This window comes from Galleria mellonella, unplaced genomic scaffold, assembly GCF_026898425.1.
Source record: "Galleria mellonella isolate WM207_F2 unplaced genomic scaffold, CSIRO_AGI_GalMel_v1 utg87, whole genome shotgun sequence".
NCBI classification, from domain to species: domain Eukaryota; kingdom Metazoa; phylum Arthropoda; class Insecta; order Lepidoptera; family Pyralidae; genus Galleria; species Galleria mellonella.
The window spans coordinates 3,020,365-3,043,875 of NW_026442166.1; the positions used below are offsets into that span (position 1 = coordinate 3,020,365).

The 23,511-nt window shown below is 34.9% G+C and overlaps 1 protein-coding gene across 1 annotated transcript in view; it reads right to left on the reverse strand.

Moving 5' to 3' along the window:
• The window catches only part of LOC113514910 (homeobox protein orthopedia-like), a 47,409-nt gene extending 31,183 nt beyond the window's left edge, over positions 1–16,226 (reverse strand). The window contains exons 1-4 of the mRNA XM_031911307.2: positions 15,690–16,226; positions 9,799–9,924; positions 7,791–7,902; positions 6,846–6,963 (exon numbers count right to left, since the gene is read on the reverse strand). Of these exons, the coding sequence (XP_031767167.1) occupies positions 6,846–6,963; positions 7,791–7,902; positions 9,799–9,924; positions 15,690–15,723 (390 nt within the window). The 5' untranslated portion in view covers positions 15,724–16,226. The remainder of the gene's footprint in view (positions 1–6,845; positions 6,964–7,790; positions 7,903–9,798; positions 9,925–15,689) is intronic.
• Positions 16,227–23,511: the final 7,285 nt, after the last annotated feature.

Genomic DNA, 23,511 nt, shown 5'->3' on the forward strand with positions numbered 1-23,511 from the left:
ATAATTTATTTACTCTGTTATAGACTATGATTTGTTTATAAACGATTTCCGAAAGGAGGAAATTATCAATTCGTCCAATTTTTTTTTATGTTCTACGATAACGTCACGTCCGTAACAATTTATTTCTATTCGATTTTCAAAATTCTTCTTACAATCGATAGATATTACTGCTATCTATTATCTATTCATCATCATCATCACATCAGCTTTTAACTGTTCACTACTGAACATAAGCTTCCCCTTTAAAAGGGGTGGTCCATTCTATGCCGCGGTGGCCCATTCTATGTTTTTGTATTTTATGCACGTTATAATTATTTTCTCAAACATGCTTGGAAATGTGAGCATTATTTTGACAATCTTCTTCGAAATAAATCAAAATTGCCGTACTGGCCAAGATACATGCGGGCAGCGGCCGACAAAAGTTGTATGAAAATCCATATCTGTAGTGTTTTGCGGCCAGATAAATTATTATGTAAACTCATATCTGTCCTGTAATTTAAAAATGGAATGACCTTTTACTTCAAAACATGGCTACCAAGGAGGTAACTAATACAAGGTTTTATTTAAATTTCGAACCGGCTTGCAAATAGAAAGCTGTTTATTGAAAAAAAAACAACGGAACATTATGGCGCGTGAAGAATTATTATTGTTCGTAATTCGTCATTGAATTTAAAAAGTAAAATTGTGTTTTTGATTTCCGCGCATTGTTTGAGAAAAGTACTATACAAGCCTTGGCCACAACTAGGCATTAATGGACTCACGTATGTGTGCCTCGGCTACACCTCGGCCCACATTTGTACGTTCGTCCATCAATGCCTCAGTTGCTGGTCGCTGCAGTAATGGACTATTACATTTGCTCTACCTACCCACTTCTATATATTCTCCTTTAACTAAAGGTTGTCTATAAGAGATTGCCCTAGCCTTTTGTACCTTTATGTATATATTTTATAGTATACTTTATTCTACAGTATTTAATTTAATCTGTTTAAATGTCATTGTAAATATATTTTTATGTTTCTAGTGCAACAAAGAGTTAAATAAATATATTTCGATGGCATTGACTCGATTGAAATGAAAGTATATACCTACATAAGTATCGCTTCCACCCAGTTTATTTATACTTAAGATGCTGTTCCGTTTGTGTTTGTTATATTTGCTCAGTGGTGCAGTCGGCTGCGTATTTAGTTAATGTGGAGTTGGTTGTGAAGACGAGCAAATAATATGAATACAGACTGACGGTGTTTGCCAATACGCGGCCGGAGCAGCCGCGGCTCCAGTTCAGATACAGTATACAAAAATAGCAATGATTTAAATTTATATACTAAAATATAATTTAATACAAACAGATTTGCTGGAAGAGAACTCTTACAGAGTTAAGCTCGCCTGTTGTATTGTACATCTTTATTTAATATATATGTTTGTATTTTTTTTTGTGTACAATAAAGTATAAATAAATAAACAAAGAAATAAAAATAATTAGAAAATGAACGCGTAAGAGTTCATGGAAAATATTTCTTTGCTTTTTTTTTTTTATTTAGACCTCTTAGTAATTTTTAACATACAAATGTGAGGGGCAGGAGTAGAATGCAGGTGGCTGAGGACCGTTCCCTATAACAGTAACCTGTGGGGAAGGCCTATGTTCAGCAGTGGACAGATGACGGCTACTATAATGATGATTATGAATGGGAGGGAAAAATATTGCGACATTTATTAACTGAAAACCTTTTAATTCTCGTTACGTAAGTGATAAATAGATAGATAGATAGATAAACACTTTATTTGAGCCATTTATGACACACGTAAATTATCAAATGAGTTTATACAATCAGAATATTTAAATTTTTTTTTAATATAAAACAAAAGATGAAATATGGAAATATGTTTTCACCAAGTGTGTCGCAGTGGCCCAAATAGGCTACAGCTCAGTGATAGTTTTGCTTAAAAGCAAAGCACTGATTTTCAGCTGCAGCCTGAAGTTAGGCTACACGGACGCGTACAACAAACCCAGAGTGTAACCTGTGTAGCCAATTTAACAGCCGAAGGTAAAATGGTATTATATAGATACTTACATAAATGATGTATAAATAATATATTTCATTAATTAATTAAACATACAGTATAAATAATAATTCACCACAATAAGTATTATGTTAAAAGCAGTTAATTTAAATAATAGTATCTTTAAATTCTGTGTACACTATCTAACTTCGACATAAAACACTTACCCAGTAATAAAATGATACAAGAACCCCGTATTATGATATAGCCGAACTACGAATCAATAGCCACATTATTTCTAACACAATCCACAAAAGCCTATAAATAAAACTTCACACGGTTAATTAAAACTGTACAGTACAGTAGCCGATTGTCTACGTCTGCTGACCACACTGAGGCAAACAGACAAACATATTTTTGTTCATTTTTGACTGTACCACGGGCACTTCGCGCCACACCGCGAGATTCTCTCGCTTTTTATTGTTCTTTTTTTTTTATTATTTTTTAAACGTCGTACTTATTTGTGGACGCTACTCGTATATTTTTTACACGACGTTAGTGTTGTTTGTTTTATTTCGATTTTCGGTTTTTTTTTTTAACAAAATCTTCGGCTTTGGAATATTGTGATTTGTGATGTAATATGTACTTAGTAAGTAACATAAATATGCCTGTATAAAGTTCCGGGTTTATTTTGTTTATACCACGAATGTGGCAAACAAGCCCGTCTGATGGTAAACAGTCACTGTAACCTATGGACACCTGTAACACTTTATTTTTTAATAGATGATAACGGAATGGCAACCCCGCCCGCGTTAACGGTATACACTGACGGGGCATCAGTCAAGGATGACAGGTGAGAATATAAAGGCAGATCGGTTAGTCCATCGTGACAAATACACCTGGGAATCAGCACGATGATTTCCAAGGGGAGCCACGTGGAGGCCGACCTGACAGGGTATATTGCTAGCAATACGACTGGTAGTCCGTATTACTAATAACCCCTTCCCCCGCCTGTAGCATTAGGGTTGTCACGTGCGCGTTGCCGACTCTGAAGAAACCTTATCACACCTTATTTAAAAAATCCCACACTGTAGTCTTCAGGGAAAACCTCGGCACGGATCTCATTCTACAGCTTGAGCGTTCGCGGGAGAAAATTCCTCTGAGACCGCACTGTACGCGACCATTTAGTTTCAAGCGTGTGAGAATGAAATTCCTGTCGATGGCGAACGGTGCGATGATAAATTTGGTCGTGTGTTCATATTCTGATATTAAAATAGTTTCTAGATTCAACAGCAATACAAGCAATAAGGTTTAAAGTCTTTATAAAGTTAATTTCTCATAATACATAATCAACACAACCAATAAAGCTCCCTACTTCTCATTACTGCAAATCAGTTTTTTCTATGTTTAGATTAAAAACTAAAAACATTAAGAATTTTAAAATTATTAGGTAGGTATTAACAGCAATATGTTACGTATTGTCAAAGAATTTTATGTTACATTCTATTTGGATGTTTTTCCATTGAACTAGTCATTTTAAACCCCATCAATCAATGCATCTTTCTTATCAATCGTTTTGAAATAGAGCTCTACATTTCAAAATATTAAAAAAATAGTGAAAGGATTCACTACAAAAATATATCGATACATAAACAATTTTCACGTATTAAAACAAGAGTCTTAACTAGTAACACACTGTCAGGTTTATGATACAACAAGTTGGCGAACTTGTTAGAGATTTGATATCAAATTTAAATGTAAATTATTATACAAACTATTCTAATATTAAACAAATTAATTACAGTTTTATATACATTAAAGCTATCAAATAAGTTTGGGTACACTTGTATCGGCTTCGGCCTCTATCCATTAAGAGTATTGTTATATTTAATAATTATTTCTATAAATACTCTCACACTATCGTAATAGGGAAGTTCTAAATATTTGTCGACTATTATTGAACCATAGAAGAACTATTATTTAATCTATACTGTTGTATTTAACACAGTATTGAACATGTCCACATTTAGCGCATATTCTAGTCTAACGTACTGAAGGGAAAGTCTAAAGCAATGTCTTTGATTATTTCTTTATGAACATTCTTTACAGACGTCGTCTATTTAATATGTATTTACTACAGGAAAGCATTTTCAAATTGCAATATTTTATTTATTTATAACTACTTGTATCTCGTGGCTCTACCCGCGTAGATCACTACATAAAGTATTGTATGTGCTAATTTAGAATATAACCTAGCTGTGTACCAAATTTTATTCAAATCTGTTAAGTAATTTTTGTATGAAAGAGTAACAAATATCTATCCATAGATTCAATCATCCATCGTTAGAAAATTTCGCACGTATTCTATATGATTAATAAAATATTGCATTATATAAGATTAATTGAAATTCTACCAAAGACAAAAAACTTTATAAAATAAATTAACTCACAACAAAGATTCTTAAGTCAGACTGTTGCCATTGTTGTAAACTCAATATGTCCACATTTTGCCTAACGCAACAAGAACATTAAATTTGTATAGTGTTGACTAAGTTTAAGAATTACTGTGTTTGAAATTAAGAAAATAAAAACTTAACAATGATGCGAAATAATAAACAGAACTTGTAAACTAGAAATAATTCGTCGCCCTAACACTCCGTATGTCACGAGCGTTAACGAAATACAAATATTGGTCAACACACGACACAAATTAACCTAATGTCTAATGTAAAGTATAGTTTAACTTGAAACTAAGTGCTTATACAAAGTAACTGTTAGCAGATTAGAAAAGCAGTTAGTCGATAGAATTAGATGGTTTACGATCACGGGTGTTAGTTAATCTTTTGTAGTTTTACAACAGTGAAAATTAGATCTATAAATCACAAATGTGTTATTTGACGATCTTTAACTTAATTTGTCTACTGTTGCCTACTTAATAAATGTTTACAGTATTGTGCAAAGAATATTTACAATTCCCTTATTTGAATAGGTACAATTTCTTTTTTTACAACTCTGCTTTGGTATCTCATTTGATAGCTCATCATATCACTTGATATATAAATAAAAAAAATAAATTATATACATATTAATAATGCCATGTAAAGTACAGAATATTGTGTTCCACCATCTCATATACTTCATGTATTACCATTGTACTTAGATCCATAGGATTATTTAATTTGCAATGGACAAATGATTTTCGATCAATACAATTATTTATTATTGATTCTTCAACTTCTACATTATGAATATAAAACTACTGATGTCGCCATTAATACCATATTTTTATATTTTTGAATGGCTTCTAAATTATTTTTCGTTTTATAAAATCAATAAGTTTAATATGAACTCAAAAAATACAAATACCATGTCAAAGGTCGTAAAATTTTCTGTAAGCGTTTGACTGAGTCGACCACCCAATTCAATAGATCTCAAACGATCATAACTCACACGTAAAAGAATTTGAAGCGTGAAGCGAAGGTTGTTCACGTTATTGTGAAGGTTGAATCAGGTAGAAGGTCTTGTGAAATGTATCAATATAGTGCAAGTTTTATATGCAACGTGCGAAGAGCATCCCGCAAGGTGGTGTACTTGGACCTTTATTTTTTAAGTGCGTTTTAGGCGTTTAATATTATCGACGGATGTGAACTAACGGTTTTCTTTCTAATATTATTTGAACAGGCTCACTGACACGTTTTAGTTTAGTATAAATATGTACTGGTAGCTCAATTCGAAGTTTATGTTTTTTTTTTTCAACACAGGGGGCAAACGAGCATGCGGCTCACCTGATGGTAAGTGACTACCTTTGCATTGCAGGTGTGCTGCTGGCCTTTTATATATATTTTTATATTTTAAAGAAAGTAATTGCATTTAAAAACAAAATACGACTGTAAAAATATAGTTGGGCTGTTTTAAAGATGTATAAAAATGTATAAAACAATATTGCTATAGTAATAATCTATTAAAGATTCTATTAAAATCCCACTGCTGGGAATGGCTCACTATAAATCCCCAGAAGAGAAGGACATATTATTTCTACTATAACTGAGAATATAATACCGATACCGATTTCAAAGAATGGGTCAACGGCCAATATTAAGCACTGAATCTGGTAGTACAACAAAAATAAAAAAAAAATGCCAATCTTTGGTCATTAGTGAGGATTACGATCTTAAAATTACTAAGAAATGACTCGCAGATATCACCGTGCTATCTGAAGACATATATAAAAACTAATCTCTAATTCACAAAAAACTTAAACTTCTACAAAACTTTTTTAACTATCATACTATTCTGTTACTATCTTTAATTATACAGTACTATCACACCTACTTGTACAACAATTAGTCCATAACATCCACCTTAAGGTTGTCTTGAAAAGATTGCTCTCAGCAACAAGACCGCCTTACTGTACTTATACAATTGTATCGTTGTGTTTGTAAATTGTCTTATTTCCTATATTGTATAATGCAAATAAAGTATACTCATTCATTCATTCAAATTGGGATTTTTGTGTGAAAAAAAGGGAAAAAGCAATTTAAAAGCTAAAATAGGTTTATGAGAAGTTTGATGTATTTATAAAGGGATTAATATTTACTAAGATTCAATTAGACCACCTCTTCAGTCGATATCGGTGATTAAAATAAAATTGTGGTCAAATGCGCACAAATCTAATATAAAAAAAAATCATTCAGAAAACCTAGATGCAAAAAGGCTTTTGTTTTGTATGTGTGCATCGAAATTTTTCTCACTATAATTTTTATTCTCATTTTGTATAAATTTCCTGCAATTTGCACAGGAAAAAGTGATCAATGACTCACAGATAAAGTCGTAATTGCATGACTAACCTGAACTCGGCTTTCGGTCAGGCCGATCCTCATGGCTATCTCCTCCCGCATAAAAATATCAGGATAGTGTGTCTTGGAAAAACATCGTTCTAACTCGTTCAATTGTGCGGGCGTGAACCTGTGTTGGAAAGAGACAGACATATAAGTAAATAAGAACTGGTTCTCACATGAGTAAGTACTGAGATGTTTACTCGAGCACAAATCTGGTGAAGGCGCCAAGATTTTATAGATATACACATTCTAGACAGAACATCGAAAAAAAAAACAGCGAATTATTCACTCATATATGTCTTTTTTTTTAACAAAGTAAAGCATTTTTTATATACTTCGAATAATAACAATAATGTCTATCCAAACATGCAATCACAAATCTCCTAAATTAATTCTCTCGCGGTGGAAACTATATAACTGATGAATTATATACTGTTTTCATTCTCATCTATCACCATTTTCACCCAGCAAAAAAAAACATGCTTTCACAAATCGCCTAAATTAAGTCTCTAGTCCAGTGATTCTCAACCTTTTTTTTGTTAATATATTAACGATTTCAAACTTTGGCGGCACACAAAGAAAAAGATAAAAATTATTTACTTTTTTTGCATAAATAGTTTATGACAAAAATTTTAAATATATATATGTATATATATATATATGTATAGTATATATATATATATATATATATATATATATATATATATATATATATATATATATATATATATATATAATCATACAAAAATAAAAAAATGGAGATTTTTTTGACTAAGCGTTTGTAGAGAGATGCCTTATCTAAATAACATTACCCAGATATGGCAGTAAAATTAGAGGATATGGACTAACTATGGCGTTATGACTCCATAGATGAAGATATAACACCATAATTCTCAGGACTTTTTAAATTAAACGATATTTTTAAGAGAATCAAGCCCCTGCTTGAAATATTACCTTGTCCTGTGCCTCTTCTGCTTGGCGGGCTTATCGCTGTCTGATGCTGACGAGGACATGCTGACTGGCACCGTCGCCATATGCCCGCCACTGTGTTGCTGGTGGATGCCACCTGAACATAAAAATCATAATAATTTACATATTTCTCATCAACATTTTCTTTTTTTTTTTTTTATACAACTTAGAATGGCAAACAAGCTGATGGCCCACCTGATGGAAAGTGGTAACCGTCGCCTATAGACATGAGCAGTACCATGCACATAACATACTGTTTACTGTTTCGCCCATGATACCCTCCATGCGTTACCATTCTTGAGGACTCAGGTGTTATTTATTCACTATCAAACAGGGTTCCCTCGTAGACTACCATAAGGAACGGGCTTGTTCCTTACGAAAGTTTTTCATTAGGAGGAGCTTGCCAGGAGTTGTCACGCTTGGCAAACGGATTGGCAACAGCAGTTTGACTATTAGTGAAAGAGGTAAGAGTGAAAGAGTAAGAAGAACGCTGCTGCCCATCTTTCAACGATTAAGTTCCCTTAGTCGCCTCTTACAGCACCCACAGTTTGAAAATAATCAAACTTTTTTTTATGCAACTTAGAATGCCAAACAAGTTGACGGCCCACCTGATGGAAAGTCGCCTATAGACATGAGCAGTACCATGGGCATAACAGAGTATACTCTTTTGCCCATGATACCTCCATGCGTTGCCATTCCTGAGGACTCAGGTGTTACCCTGCAAATTCACTACCATATCCCACCCTTCAAACCGAAACACAGCCATACAAACACAATTGCTTCACAGCAGAAACACGAATGAGACAGACGTACCCAAACAAACGACTTTGTGCAGCTAGATCTAACGTAGGAAATAATAACCAGATTGTTATCATAATAAACAAAGTATGCCAATTGATAAAAAACATGACCTCGTTTTTTAATTATATACCTAACATAATTATTAGGGGAGAAAGGGATTGTTAGTAATGGAAACTGAGAATTCCACTGCTAGCAATATACGCAACCAGGTCGACCTCCTCGCGGTTCTCCCTGGAAACTATCATGATTAATTCCTGATGAATTCATCATGATGGACTAACTGGCCTGTTTTCATTCTCATCTATCACCCTTCACTGGTGCTCCGCCAGCGTATCCCGTTAGCGCAGGCAGGGTTACCATTCCATTTTCACCCATAAAAAAAATTCGACTACTAATTATTCGATTGACCAAATCATTCGAATGATTTTCAAATCATTCGATTACTAATTTTATTCATCCTACTGTGACGTTGTTATAGCGATTTAGTAGTAGCTAGAGTAGCAAAATCATTCGGATTCGCGCTTCCCTAGTTACGCAGAAATAATACGCATTACAATATATTTTTGATAAATTCTTTCAATTAATCAACCAATGAAATGCTTCCCAGAGTTTTTTTATTGGTTTCTACGGCACTGGGTTCTAGCCCTTCAGAGCCTGTTTTCAATTGTAACTCACTCAATGAATAGATCACTACATTGTTATAAAGTCTTTAATAAAATTAAATAATATTACCTCAATCTTGCCAGATTTTTTGTTATTTTTTTTTTGCAATTTTGGCAAAATATTTAGCATTTGGAGAAATGGTGAGAAAAGTGAATTGTTGAAATATTTGAAGAAAAAAAAATGTCACAGAGCGTTTTGGTAGTTTAGTTTTGGCTTTTTTTAAGTATATATACTAGAGAATTAAATAAATTAATGACAGTTACTAGTTAAAACATAGTAAAAACAGTTGGTATTATAAAATGTTAGTGCTTGTTTATAATTTTAAAGAAAATGGTATTTATATTTATTTCAATAAATAAACATTAAAAATAATTTTAAACTGGAGTCTCCAAAATTTGGAGACATTGCGTCTGGCAACCCTGACATAACTTTGCACACACACATACACATTGACGCACAGTTGCTTTACATTGCTGCTTCTTCGAAGAGCTTCTTATTATCTCGCCAAACTATAGCATCAATGGATTACCTTGTAAGTGTTCAGCCCGTATGTTGTGTGCGATGTGTAACCGCGCTCCGAGCGCATGGTGCGGTCGCTCGATGTTCGGTTTGATCTCGTGCTGCTTACTCTCCTCGGAGCACGAATCTTTGTGACCTGCAACAAAGGAAAATTTTTAATAAATATATTTGTCATGTCATGTGGCTCCGGTATAGAATGGGCCACCCCTTCCTTTCCCGGGGGGAAAGGGATTGTTAGTAATGAGGTTTAATAGCCTCATTGTTAGCAATATACCCTCTCAGGTTGACCTAATAATGCATACAGAGTAGCTTCATGACAAATTATAAAACAGAGGGCCTACCATGAAATATTTTCCGAAATTTCGGGGACAAACGAAACAGAAATTTGATGTTAAAATTACATAATACACGCTGTTTAAAATTATTAAAAATGTTAAAATATCGTTCCTCTGAACGATTAGGATAGGATTTATGATGAACGAAATGTTAAGCTCCATTTACAGGGTCGATTTTGATACGAACAAAAACACGAAATTGAGCCCAAAATTTCGGAATTACATTTCATGGTAGACCACCAGTTTACTACAATTGTTTTTAAATCAAAATAACTAGATTTTTATAGATATAGATAGTCGGTGTTTTATTTTTGGCCAAAATCTTGATTTTAGCGCAGAGTACTAGAATAAAGATACTCGTAAACATCCAGTATATTTCATAATTACAATCCATTCACGCGTTGTTCTGATCTTATTAATATTTTTTTTATGCAACTTAGAATGGCAAACAAGCTGACGGCCCACCTGATGTAAAGTGGTAACCGTCGCCTATAGACATGAGCAGTGCCATGATATCTTTCATACGTTGCCATTCCCGAGGACTCAGGTATTATTCCTCTGTACCCTGTAAATTCACTGCCATATACCACCCTTCAAACCGAAACACAGCCGTGCAAACACAACTGCTTCACGGTTGAAACACGAATGGAACAGAGGTGCCCGAGCAAACGACTTTTGTACAAAGTCTCCCTCTGGTAAAATCTTTGCTGGCTATGCTGATGATACTTTTATATCTCACCAGATTTCAGACTTAGTTATTAGTAGACTTTATTCCTCAATCACATCTTCAAATCACAATCTTCTCTTTACATTTTTCAAAACATGGAAACTCAAAATTAATGCTTCCAAAACAGAAGATTTGTTTATGAGAAGACAGACAACGGAATAAATGAAAATAAATGGAATCGATATTCCTTGCAGTTCCTCATCTAGGCATGTAATTAACTGAGAAATTTAATTGAATGACGTGAATTTACTGGGTACAGAGGAATAACACCTGAGTCCTCAGAAATGGCAACGCATGGGTGGTATCATGGGCGAAACAGTATACTCTGTTATGTCCATGGTACTGCTCATGTCTATAGGCGACGGTTACCACTTTCCATCAGGTGGGCCGTCAGCCATTCTAAGTTGTATAAAAAAAATGATCATATTCATGATTTACGTATAAAATGATTTACAGCTATTAATGCAGTGATGACCTATGGAACCGAAGCATGATACAAAAAAATACAATCGAATTGAGAACCTGTTTCGTTTTGAAATCGGTTGAAAATACTTTATTTACTTATGATGATAGTAAACTAAATTAATAGGGGGGAAAGGGATTGTTAGCAATAGAGTTTGACAGCCCCATTGCTAGCAATATGCCCTATTAGATCGACCTCCACCTGGAAACCATCGTAAACAATTCTTGTTGAATTCGTCACAATGGGCCAACTGATCTGCTTCATCCTCACCTATCACCCTTCACTGGTGCTCCGCCAGCGTATCCCGATAGACGGGGTTACCATTCCATTATCACCCATTAAAAAAAAACTAAATTAATTAAAATAACCGATATACACCAAATGATCAATAAATATACAAATACATATGCAAAAGTTTTAAAATACTCAGCAAATTTATCAATATATTTTTACTTAGCGGCCCGTCCCGGCGTCGCACGGGTGGACATTTTTACATTTTAAAAAGTGGCCATTAAGGCTGCACACGCGACGGAAGCTCAAAAATGGAGTAACTTCTCCCGTTTTCCGAACATTTCCCTTCACTGCTCTGCCCCTATTGATCGTAGCGTGATGAAAAGTAACTATAACCTGCCCAGGAGTATGAAGAATAAATTGTACCAAGTTTCGTTAAAATCCGTCGAGTAGTTTTTGTTACTATAACGAACATATAGACAGACAGACAGACCAAAATTTTACTGATTGCATTTTTGGCATCAGTATCGATCACTAATCACCCCTTGACAGTTATTGTGGAAATATATTTCATGTACAGAATTGACCTCTCTACAGATTTATTATAAGTATACCTAGATTATGTTTATATGTATATTATACACAATACAATTAAAAATTATTCTATTCTATAAAATAATTTATATCAAAAAGATTTTGATATTTTAATTATTCAATAAAATTTATTTTGGAAATATATTTCATGTACAGAATTGACCTCTCTACAGATTTATTATACGTATAGATTAATTAATAACAAATAAAAAACATTTCAAAACAAAATAAACAAAAATAAAATAAAATATAACAATCTATTCAAGATTATTTCTGATTATTGATTCTTTGGTGTATAGGTATCGGTTATTTTGGTTCATTTGGTTTACTATCGTAATAAGTAAATAAAGTATTTTTAACCGACTTCCAAACTAAATAGGTTCTCAATTCGATTGTATTTTTTCTGTTTTTTTTTTTTACTTCATAATTCCGTCACTTCTACTGGATTTCACTGGATTTATGTAACTGTAGAATACAAGGGTTAAAATAGTACAGCTAAAGGTAAACTCAACAATATTTAGTAAAAATTGAATAAAAATATTATATGTACAAACTACCAGAGAGAGACTTTGCACAAAAGTCCATTGCTTGGGTACCTCTGTCCCATTCGTGTTACTACCGTGAAGCATGTGTTTGCATGGCTGTGTTTCGGTTTGAAGGGTGGGATATGGCGTGAATTTACAGGGTACAGAGGAATAACACTTGAGTCCTCAGGAATGGCAACGCATGGGGGGGTATCATGGGCGAAACAGTATACTCTGTTATGTCCATAGTACTGCTCATGTCTATAGGCGACGATTAACGTCGAAAGCCGTCAGCTTGTTTGCCATTCTAAGTTGTGTAAAAAAAAAAATATACATAAAATATGACAGAGGAAATTAAATGTACAAAGGCGAGCTTAACTCTAAAAGAGTTCTCTTCCAGCAACACCCAAAGTGGAAAGGAACATCAATGTCAGCGGGTAGAGCGGTGTACAATATTTTTTATACAAATACATATAATAAAAATGGGTACCTGCATTGTGATTATTTCTTGTAATTGTTTATATTTATAATAAGTTTACTATTGTAACCTTTTGGAGGAAACAATAAAGAGTATCTATCTATCTACACCAATCGTTGTGTTTATAATAAAAAAAAATACCAAACCAGAACACCCTAACTAAAAATCTTACAAGATTCACCGCCGGCTTAGTGGCATTACAGTTGGCTCATAAACGGACTTTAATGGAATTGAGTCCCGTAAAACGGAACTGCACCCCATTCGCAAGCTATAACGCCGGTGATATGGGGGTAAACAGCGATAGAATTTATTGTGGATGTCTCATTTTATTATATTATTTGTTTTTTTTTTTTTATTTTATTTTATCTTAAACGCATTGTATTTTAAACTGTTTATAATTACTCCTCTCCATCTAAAAGTTGTCTGGAAGAGATCGCTTTTAGCGATAAGGTCGCCAATAGTTTTCTCACTGTGATCATTTCTTGTAATTGTTTATATTTATAATAAGTTTACTATTGTAATCTTTTGGAGGTAACAATAAAAAGTCTCTATCTATTTATTTATTTGAACTTTAATGCACAGTTAAATTCTATGTACGTATATTAGCGGACTTAACACCGGACAGTGTTCTGTACCAGTCACCAATTGATCAAACCGAAAAATTTGTAGGCGAATAACTAGGGAAAACTTTTTAATTAGGAATATACATATACTGTACATACATAACATATATTATATTTCCTCCGAAGAGCAAATAGCTATCTATCTATTTTATTATAAATGTGAAAGTGAGTTTATTTGCTAGTTATCTCTTGGTTTATTAACGGCTTAACCAATCGTCATGAAGTTTGAAATGCAGATACAATTTGGAATAGTCAAAGTCTCCTAGGTACCCTACCAGCTGGCAGTGATCTTAAGGAATTTTTTTATCTTTAACTATTTAAATTTATTCCATTATAAACATTTATCTCATATTAATTTTATAAATACATCAAGCATTACTGAAATACATGAAAATTCCATTTGGAATGAAGAAAGATATAAATTGCCATTTACCCATGGGGCATAATAGTGTTACTGTGTAGGTCCCGGCATAGAATAGGCCACCCCTTCTTTTCCCGTGTATGTCATAAGAGGCGACTAAGGGAGCTTATAGAGGAGGGAGGGGCAGCAGCGTCCCTCTTAAAATATGTCCAAAAGCTAAACTGCGGTTGCCAAACGTGGCAACTATTGGTAAAACCCCCTTTTAGGGGAAGCTATATTCCAGTATACAGTAACGGTTTACCAAACGTGACAACTATTAACAGCCGTATTGCTAACAATATACCCTGTCAGGTCGACCTCCACACGGTTCCTTCTGGAAACTATCGTGGCTAATTCTTGTTGAATTCGTATATTCTGACCTGCTTCATCCTCACTATACAGTTAACGGTTGATATCAACATAACAACCTATTAGTACCGGGGGGAAAGGGATTGTTAGTAATGGAGTTTGACAGCCACATTGCTAACAATATACCCTGTCAGGTCGACCTCCACGTGGTTCCTTCTGGAAACTATCGTGGCTAATTCTTGTTAAATTCGTCACAATGGGCTAACTGACCTGCTTCATCCTCACTTATCATCTCTCACTGGTGCCCCGCCGGTGTATACCGATAGCACAAGTGAGGTTACCATTCTATTATCATCCATTAAAAAAAAACCTAGTAGTACCATTGTTCCTCAAAACAATCAAGTTATAATGCTTCGGCAGTTGCATCCATGTGCATACCTACTGCCTTGATAGATATATTGACTCGGTGTACTTTACATTTTAAACTTTTTGGACAACAGCTTGAATTTGGCTTATAAAAACTAAAGAATTCTAAATAGTTCTAGTTTTTTTTTGATGTGTGAAAATGGAATGGTAACCCCGCCTACATTATCAGTATACGCTGGCCCAAATTTTCGGGCCCAATTTCGTGTTTTTGTTTGTACCGATATTGACCCAGTAAATGGAGATTAACATTTCGTTTATCATAAATCCTATCCTAATAGTTCAGGGAAACGATATTTTAACATTTTTAATAATTTTAAACGGCATGTATTATGTAATTTTAACATCAAATATCTGTTTCGTTCGTCCCCGAAATTTCGGAAAATATTTCATGGTAGGCCCTCAGGTCAGTTTATCCATCGTGACGAATTCAACAAGAATTAGCTACGATGATTTCCGACCGCGTGGAGGTCGACCTGATAGGCAATAGGACTTTTAGACATCTTCCCTAACAAGCTTTTTTTCCCCTATCATCATCATATTATATTAAGCCTTAACTGTTCACTTCTGAACGTAGATTTTCCCAAAAAGGGGAGTTTTAAAAGTACCTACTAGCCACGCTTGGCAGGCGAGTTGCCAACCGCAGTTAGACTTTAGTGATGTTTTAAGAGGGACGCTGCTGCCCATCAATCGACCACTGAGTCTCGACTTAATCTTGTTTACAATTAAAACTATTTGATAAATTATTGATAGTTCCCATGTACGTAACAATAGGGTTAGCACAACTTTCTTACCTCCTAAAGCTGTCGCTGTGAGGTTGTTGAGCATGGCCTCAAAAGGCCAACCCTGGCCGCCCCCTATATCGACATCGTCTTCAGCACTCCATCGTAAACCATTTATAATTAACAATTATGAACACAGAACGCTTAAAACTACGGTAGAAAAAAAAAACACTTTCTCATACACTTTATAAAAAAATAAATACTTTATTGTCGGTTCGCTAATAAAACATCACGCGAATGACCAACGGTCATGTTTAAATTTTCAAATTTCGAACACAAGTCCACTTCCCGGTGTGCGAGTTTAAAAAAAAAATACCGCCGAAATCCGTGCGAAACGTCGAAAAGGACAAAATTCCGGCGAAAACCCGCGTTAATACAAAATAATTATCGCTATATTACACCCAATTAGTTTTAATTACGACTCCGTTCAAACTTATTTACACACTTAATTTTTGTTATAAAATTAATATAACCCGTTTAGTATCAATTTGTATAAATTTGCAGTTTGATTGGTTCGCCCTTAAAATGATCGTTTAATGTGAAAACCGACGGCCGACTGCTACAAAAACAGATAGTCCTCGGATTGTTGCTACAGACTAGACGGAAACTCGACGCAACGAACTATACCTGTCCCTTTCCAACACGCCCGAAACCCCGTAAGTACCTCGGTCGCGGCGGACGGTGCATCAGTAATGGATGCTTACATTTTGTTTACGTTCGATTTGAACAAACGAATAATCTATTATTTCATTCGTGCACGTATTATTGATACGGGCCTTTCGCGTTCATGCAGTATTCATACGCCGACTTACTTGTATCTGTCCTATTCTAACTCACGTCTCTAATTCGCACTCGTTCTGTGCCTGTCCTTTTCTACCGCCGCTTTTGAATATCGAACGCTCTCCCCAGCGGTCTGCGGCGGCCAATCAGAACAAGAGAAAATCACTTTGGCCTCCACTAGGGTTGGAACAATCTCGCGATATTGAAATATTATTGCTATACCAAGCGCAAGGCGTTCCGTTCTTTTGTAATGGAAAAAACAAACACAGTGCCGGTATAGAGCTATAGCTGATGGTAAATAAGAGCACTCGGAACCGTTGGAAATATTTCAGCTGGGTTGCGTTCAAACGTCGCAGTCTGAGTGCTATTTCTTGTAACAACGCCTTTAATTTTTGGACGTTGTTGAATAAGGAATGCGGGGGAGAGGGACTTCACTAAATGGGAGCAGACCTTTTTTTTTTCTCTGTATTCGATATTAAATTTTGTGATGCATAGGTAGGTATACCGGATGGTGTTATGCATTAATATTATAATAGTATTATTTATTTCAAATTATTTTTAATTTTGTTATCCACTTTTTATCATCGCACCGCACGCCATCAAGAAGGAATTCATCCTCGCATGCTTGAACTTAAATGGTCACATACAGTGTGGTTTCAAAGAAATTTTCTCCCACGAACGCTCAGGCTGTGGAATGGAATATGAACGTGACACCCCTAGTGTTGCAGGCGTCCATAGGCTACTATAGCTGTTTACCTAACGGGTTGTATGCTTCTTTGCCACCTTTGTGGTATAAAAAAGTACTGTAAATAAAAAAAAAAATTAATGAAACTGTAAAGTGTACACTATTGATAAAAATTTAAGAATTGTTAAGTTAACAATTTGAAATTTTACACAATTTTATAGTACCTACTCCAATAGGAATTTATTAAAATAATAGGTAACTATTGTTTTTCTTATTATAATATAATTATAGCCATACAGCTGTTAACTGTCCAATGATGGACAAAAGCCTTTCCCATAATGAGCAGCCAGTAGCTGCCACACTTGGCGGGCGGCTTGGCAACCGCAGTTAGGCTTTTAGAGATGTTTTAAGACGAACGCTATTGCCTATATATACCTCTATCACTAAGTTTCCTGAGACGTCACTCACGACATCTACAGGAAAAGAATGAGTGGCTCATTCTATGCGGGGACCATACGAGAAAAATTAATTATTAATAATTAGCTTTATATTATCGTCTAGTTAATTACATCGTATCGAGCTGTCCAGTTATGGAACAAACTCCCTGTTATAGAGGGACTAGAGGGACTCTCTTGTATGTTCCATACAAGAGAGTCCCTCTATTACCTCTTTCAAGAAAAGGTTGAAATCACATTTTCTTTCCCTTGAGTAATATTTTTTTTTTGTATTTTTCTAATTAAACTGTCAAATCTTAAAATCATTAAACTAAGTTTCTAATGTAAGTAGTATATTCATTTATTTTAACATTTATTATATAAGTAGGTAGGTATTGTATATATTTATAGTGTATGTATTTATGTAATATTTTATTATATATTTTAATATTTTATTTAACTGTATATTTGTATATGTATTAATAGTTGTAGCACTTCAGCTGCCCGCTAACGAAATGCTTTCTCACTGTATTGGGTTGACTGGAAGAGATCTCTGTCAGAGATAAGTCCACCCTTGCTCACAACATTTATAAATACATTATTTTATATGTAACTTACAAGTGCAATAAAGAATATATGTATTACATATCCATTCATTTTCTGTTAAATCTCATGACAAAAACTATGCCGTAGAAAAAAAACTTTAAACATAAAAAAGTATTATTCGAACAGCTCTTTATTATTCTATAAGGTGCTTGAATAAGTTCTCGCTGTTTTTTTTTTTTTTTTTTTTGTGAAAATCAATGCTTTATTTACACAATGTGGTGCACAACACCTCACTCAAAGTACAGCCCATCACTGTGGCAAACAGAAACACACTGGCGTTCAAGAATACGAACAGTATTTCCTGAAAATGCGTTCGTTTCAGAAATATCATCCACTTATATTACTGGAAACGCCATCTGTTAGAAAACAGCGAGAACTTATTCAAGCACCTTATAATAACAGTTTCAAATATTTTATATCTGATACCTAACATACATATATCAATTTCAAACATTATTAAACATACATACACTAATTCTGTGAATATATATGACATAAAAGCTATTTTGAAACCGATACGACAACACAACCTTCAAGAAAAGAGCATATTCCTTTTTAAAAGGCCGGCAGTGCACCTGCAATGCCGCTGGTGTTGTGAGTGATCGTGGGTGGCGGTAGTCACTTACCATCAGGTGAGCCGCGTGCTCGTTTGCCCCCTGTGTTGTAAAAAAAGAATGATATTAATAAATATTTATGTGTTCTCTGTAAATACTACTGTATGGCGTAGATAGATAGATAGATAGATACTCTTTATTGTTTCCTCCAAAAGATTACAATAGTAAACTTATTATAAATATAAATAATTACAAGAAATAATTACAATGAGAAAACGTAAATAGCGTAGACATGGTGTCTCACATAGAACACAATGAGGGAACTATATGGCCCTCTAGACAAGTTTTTTTTTTATACAACTTAGAATGGTGATCAAGCTGACGGCCCACCTGATGGAAAGTGGTAACCGTCGCCTATAGACATGAGCAGTACCATGGACATAACAGAGTATACTGTTTCGCCCATGATACCCCCCTGTGTTGCCATTCCTTTTTTTTTTTTTTACAACACAGGGGGCAAACGAGCATGCGGCTCACCTGATGGTAAGTGACTACCGCCGCCCATGATCACCCACAACACCATCGGCATTGCAGGTGTATTGCCGGCCTTTTAAAAAGGAATATACTCTTTTCTTGAAGGTTATGTTGTCGTATCGGTTCGGAAATACTGCTGCTGGAAGTTGATTCCAAAGAATGGTTGTACGTGGAAGAAAGTGCCTTAAAAAACGCACGGTGGAAGACCGCCACTCGTCCAGATGATTGGGATGAAACTTTAGTTTGTGGCGGGTTGTACGGTGGTGAAAATCAGCAGCAGGTATCAATCCGAACAATTCCTCAGAACACTCCCCATGATAAATTCGGTAGAAGATGCACAGAGATGCAACATCTCTGCGCAGTTTCAGTGGATCAAGTCGGACAGTAAGACTGTTATTCCTCTGTACCCAGTAAATTCACGCCATATCTCACCCTTCAAACCGAAACACAGCCATGCAAACACATGCTTCACGGTTGAAACACGAATGGAACAGAGGTACCCAAGCAATCGACTTTTGTACAAAGTCTCCCTCTGTAGAAACTCTCTAGACAAGTGGCAAACGAATTCATCGATAGAATCCATATCGCTAGCGATTCCGTAAGATAGAATGAGATAGCAACGTCGGATCTCTCATTCCAACTCATGGATTTCCATCATGCTTCCGATCAAACTGTTTATTATTACACCTCTCCATCCAAAGGTTGGCTGGAAGAGATCGCTCTTAGCGATAAGGTCGCCCATTGTTTTCTCATTGTGATTATTTCTTGTAATTGTTTATATTTATAATAAGTTTACTATTGTAATCTTTTGGCAGAAACAATAAAGAGTATCTATCTATCTATCGGGAAGGGCCTTTGACCAGATATCAGCAGACAGGTAACTCTGGCTGGTGTACCACGGTGTGGAAGGCAAATGGGGAAACCACCACACAAACTTCCCTAACAAATGGAGCACACATGAAAGATCTATCTATCAATTACAAACAATAAAATATGCAGCGTGAAACGTTCAAAATGAATGTTTTATCCATTATATTGTGTTATTTATTGGGGAATTCCTTAAATCCGCTGCTTACCTATTGTATTTCTGCAACCCGTAAGGCTATATCTACGTTCAACCACCAATATCTTCTAATACGGACAAAATTTTATAGAAGATACTAGGAATATAAGGATTTTAAACTAGCTTTTGCCCACCACTTCGTCTGCGTCACCGGGATATGTTCTTTGACCTCCTTCTTTGACCCTTCAATTCTCCATTCCATATAGTATGTATATACAAAATTTCATAATGTTAGTCAAATCGTTAAGACGCTAACGGGTAACAAACAAACTCACTTTCACATTTATATTATAATATTTGTAAGGATACAATAAGACTAAAATAGGAATGTAATTGAATTTTGGATGATTTAAAATAAATTCTGAACATGTTCAAGTAAAGTTAGCTACGAGGTCTCGGCATAGCATGGGCCATTTCTTCTTATCTCGTGGATGTCGTATGAAGCGACTAGGAGAACTTAATTGACGAGGGATGGGCAGCTTCCTTCTTAAAACATCATCAAAACCTAATTGTGGTTGCCAATCCTGTCTCAAGGGTAAGTCTATGTTTTTTTTGATGAGTGAAAATGGTATGGTAATCCCGCCTGCGCTAACGGGATGCGCTGGCGGAGCACCAGTGAAGGGTGATAGATGAGAATGAAAACAGGCCAGTTAGCCTATCATGATGAATTCATCAGGAATTAACCATAATAGTTTCCAGGGGAAATCGCGAGGAGGTCCACCTGGTTGGGTATATTGCTAGCAATGGAATTCTCAATCTCCATTACTAACAATCCCTTTCCCCCCCGTAAGCCTATGTTCAGCAGTGGACATTTAACAGCTGATATGATGATGATGAGGATATTAAATTAAAACTATTTTTCTATATAACATAGAAAAAAGGTACGTAAATTAAAGAAAAAGGTGCGCAAAGTACATAGAAAAAAAGTCGTTTGCTTGGGCACGTCTGTCCCATTCGTGTTTCTACCGTGAAGCAGTTGTGTTTGCATGGCTGTGTTTCGTTTTGAAGGGTGGGATATGGCAGTGAATTTACAGGGTATAGAGGAATAATACCTCAGTCCTCAGGAATGGCAACGCATGGAGGGTGTCATGGGCGAAACAGAGCAATTAAGATTTCCATTTAATTTCGATAGATGTTTTTAGTTGAAAGTCTTCAAAAACGTTGATGTTCCCAGAAAGTATTTTATAAATGATTCCTTATATATTTCGGGGAACCCAATATATAGATATCGGATCGGTACCTATATTAGCCATGCCAAGAAATATGTATTTTATAAACGTCAGTTGGGAAATATCTGTAGATAAATGTCAATGTATAGATATAAATTGGGTGGAAATAATTGTTAGCATAGAGTCTACCGGTCCCTGGACCTCCAGGTCGACCTTCACGTGGTTCTCCTGGAAACAATCGTGATTCTTGATGAATTCATTACAACAAACCGACTTGCTTTCATTCTCGCCTTTAATTCCTCACTGGTGCTTCACTAGCGTATGCTGATGGCACTGGAAGTGTTTGTAATTCCATGAAATCCCCATGAAAAAAATGAGAAACATCTGATGAAAGCTTCACAGCAGCACAGTATATACTACAATACCCTATTTTCTTATTTATAGTTGTATTTCCATGGAACAAAATGTTAACTTGATAAATAAAATCTTGAACAAAACAGATTTCGACGCAAAACCTTTGTAACAAATTTTTGTATAATGAAAAACGAACGAACCGAGGAACGTAGCTAGTTCAAATTGTTGCCTTTGAGTACAGCGAAATGAGAGGGCACGGAATCTCTGGAATTTGAATATAACTGCGTCAGTAGGGGGCGAAGGGAGGAGTTTCGAGTGCTACGCCGTAGCGTCGTAGCATCGTAGCGCTACGAGAGCAAAAAAAGAATGTATAAATAAAACAATATTAGTTTTAATATTGATATATATTTGTATGTTATTTACAATTTTATATTTAGAATGCGAGCGCAATATAAATGCTTGAATTTCCAACTATAGGTTTTCCACGTGGCTCCGTTCACGTGGAATTGCTACTAAAAACAAAATAATAATAAAATCTATTTAGTACATAATTTACATCTTAGACATTAAAAGATTTAATATTCAACAGCACATTTATCCCATAGAGGGATCCCTTACAGTCAACCCTTGAGAAGCTGAAAGAAAACTATAGAATGTTCAAGGGTAAAAACCATACGGCTAAACTCAACAATTTATAATAATAATACAATAATGATACATAATAATATATCAATAACACAATATAATAGTGAAAATTAAACATATAAAACAATAAATAGTAATTAAAGCCATATTAGTTATTATTACATATTTTGTACAAGATAAACAAAAATTTACTTGCTTTTGTTATTAAATATTTCAATATTATTTTACACACTTTTCAATTAACTAATTATAAATTGTTTTTTGAAATATTAAGAAAATAAATTAATATTTTTTTTCATACAAAGATAATTAGAAAAAAATCTTATTAATATTTTATACATATTAAATATATAAATAAAAATCACTTGCCAAATGTACTGTATGTGTGCTAATATGTAAACATATTACTTCGAAACGGCTGCTTTTTTTGGAAAATTCTTTTTATGAAAGGAAACATTTGTATAAAAGGAAAAGGCTTAACAAAAATTTTTTTGAAAATTAAGCAAGTGTATTTTGTGTACATTTAATACAATAACAATTACGTATAATTTGTATTTCATGAATTGCGCCATAGACTAGGCCACCCCGTCCTTTCTTATGGGCGTCGTCGACTAAGGGAACTTAATGATCGAGGAATTGGCAGCAGCGTCCCTCTTAAAACATTACCAAAAGCTTATCTGCGGTTGCCAATACACCTGCCAAACGTGATAACTCCTGGTAAAAGGGGGGAAGGGGATTCTTAGTAATGGAGTTTCACAGCCCCATTGTTAGCAATATGCCCTATTAGGTCGACTTCGACGTGGTTCCCCCTGAAAACCATCGTGAACAATTCTTATTGAATTCGTCACGATGTACTAACTAGCCTGTTTTCATTCTCATCTATCACCCTTCATTGGTGCTCCGCCAGCGTTTCCCGTTAGCGTAGGCGGGGTTACCATACCATTTTCACCCATTAAAAAAAACTCCTGGTAAAATTCCCCAAAAGGTAAAGGTATGTTCAGCAGTGGACA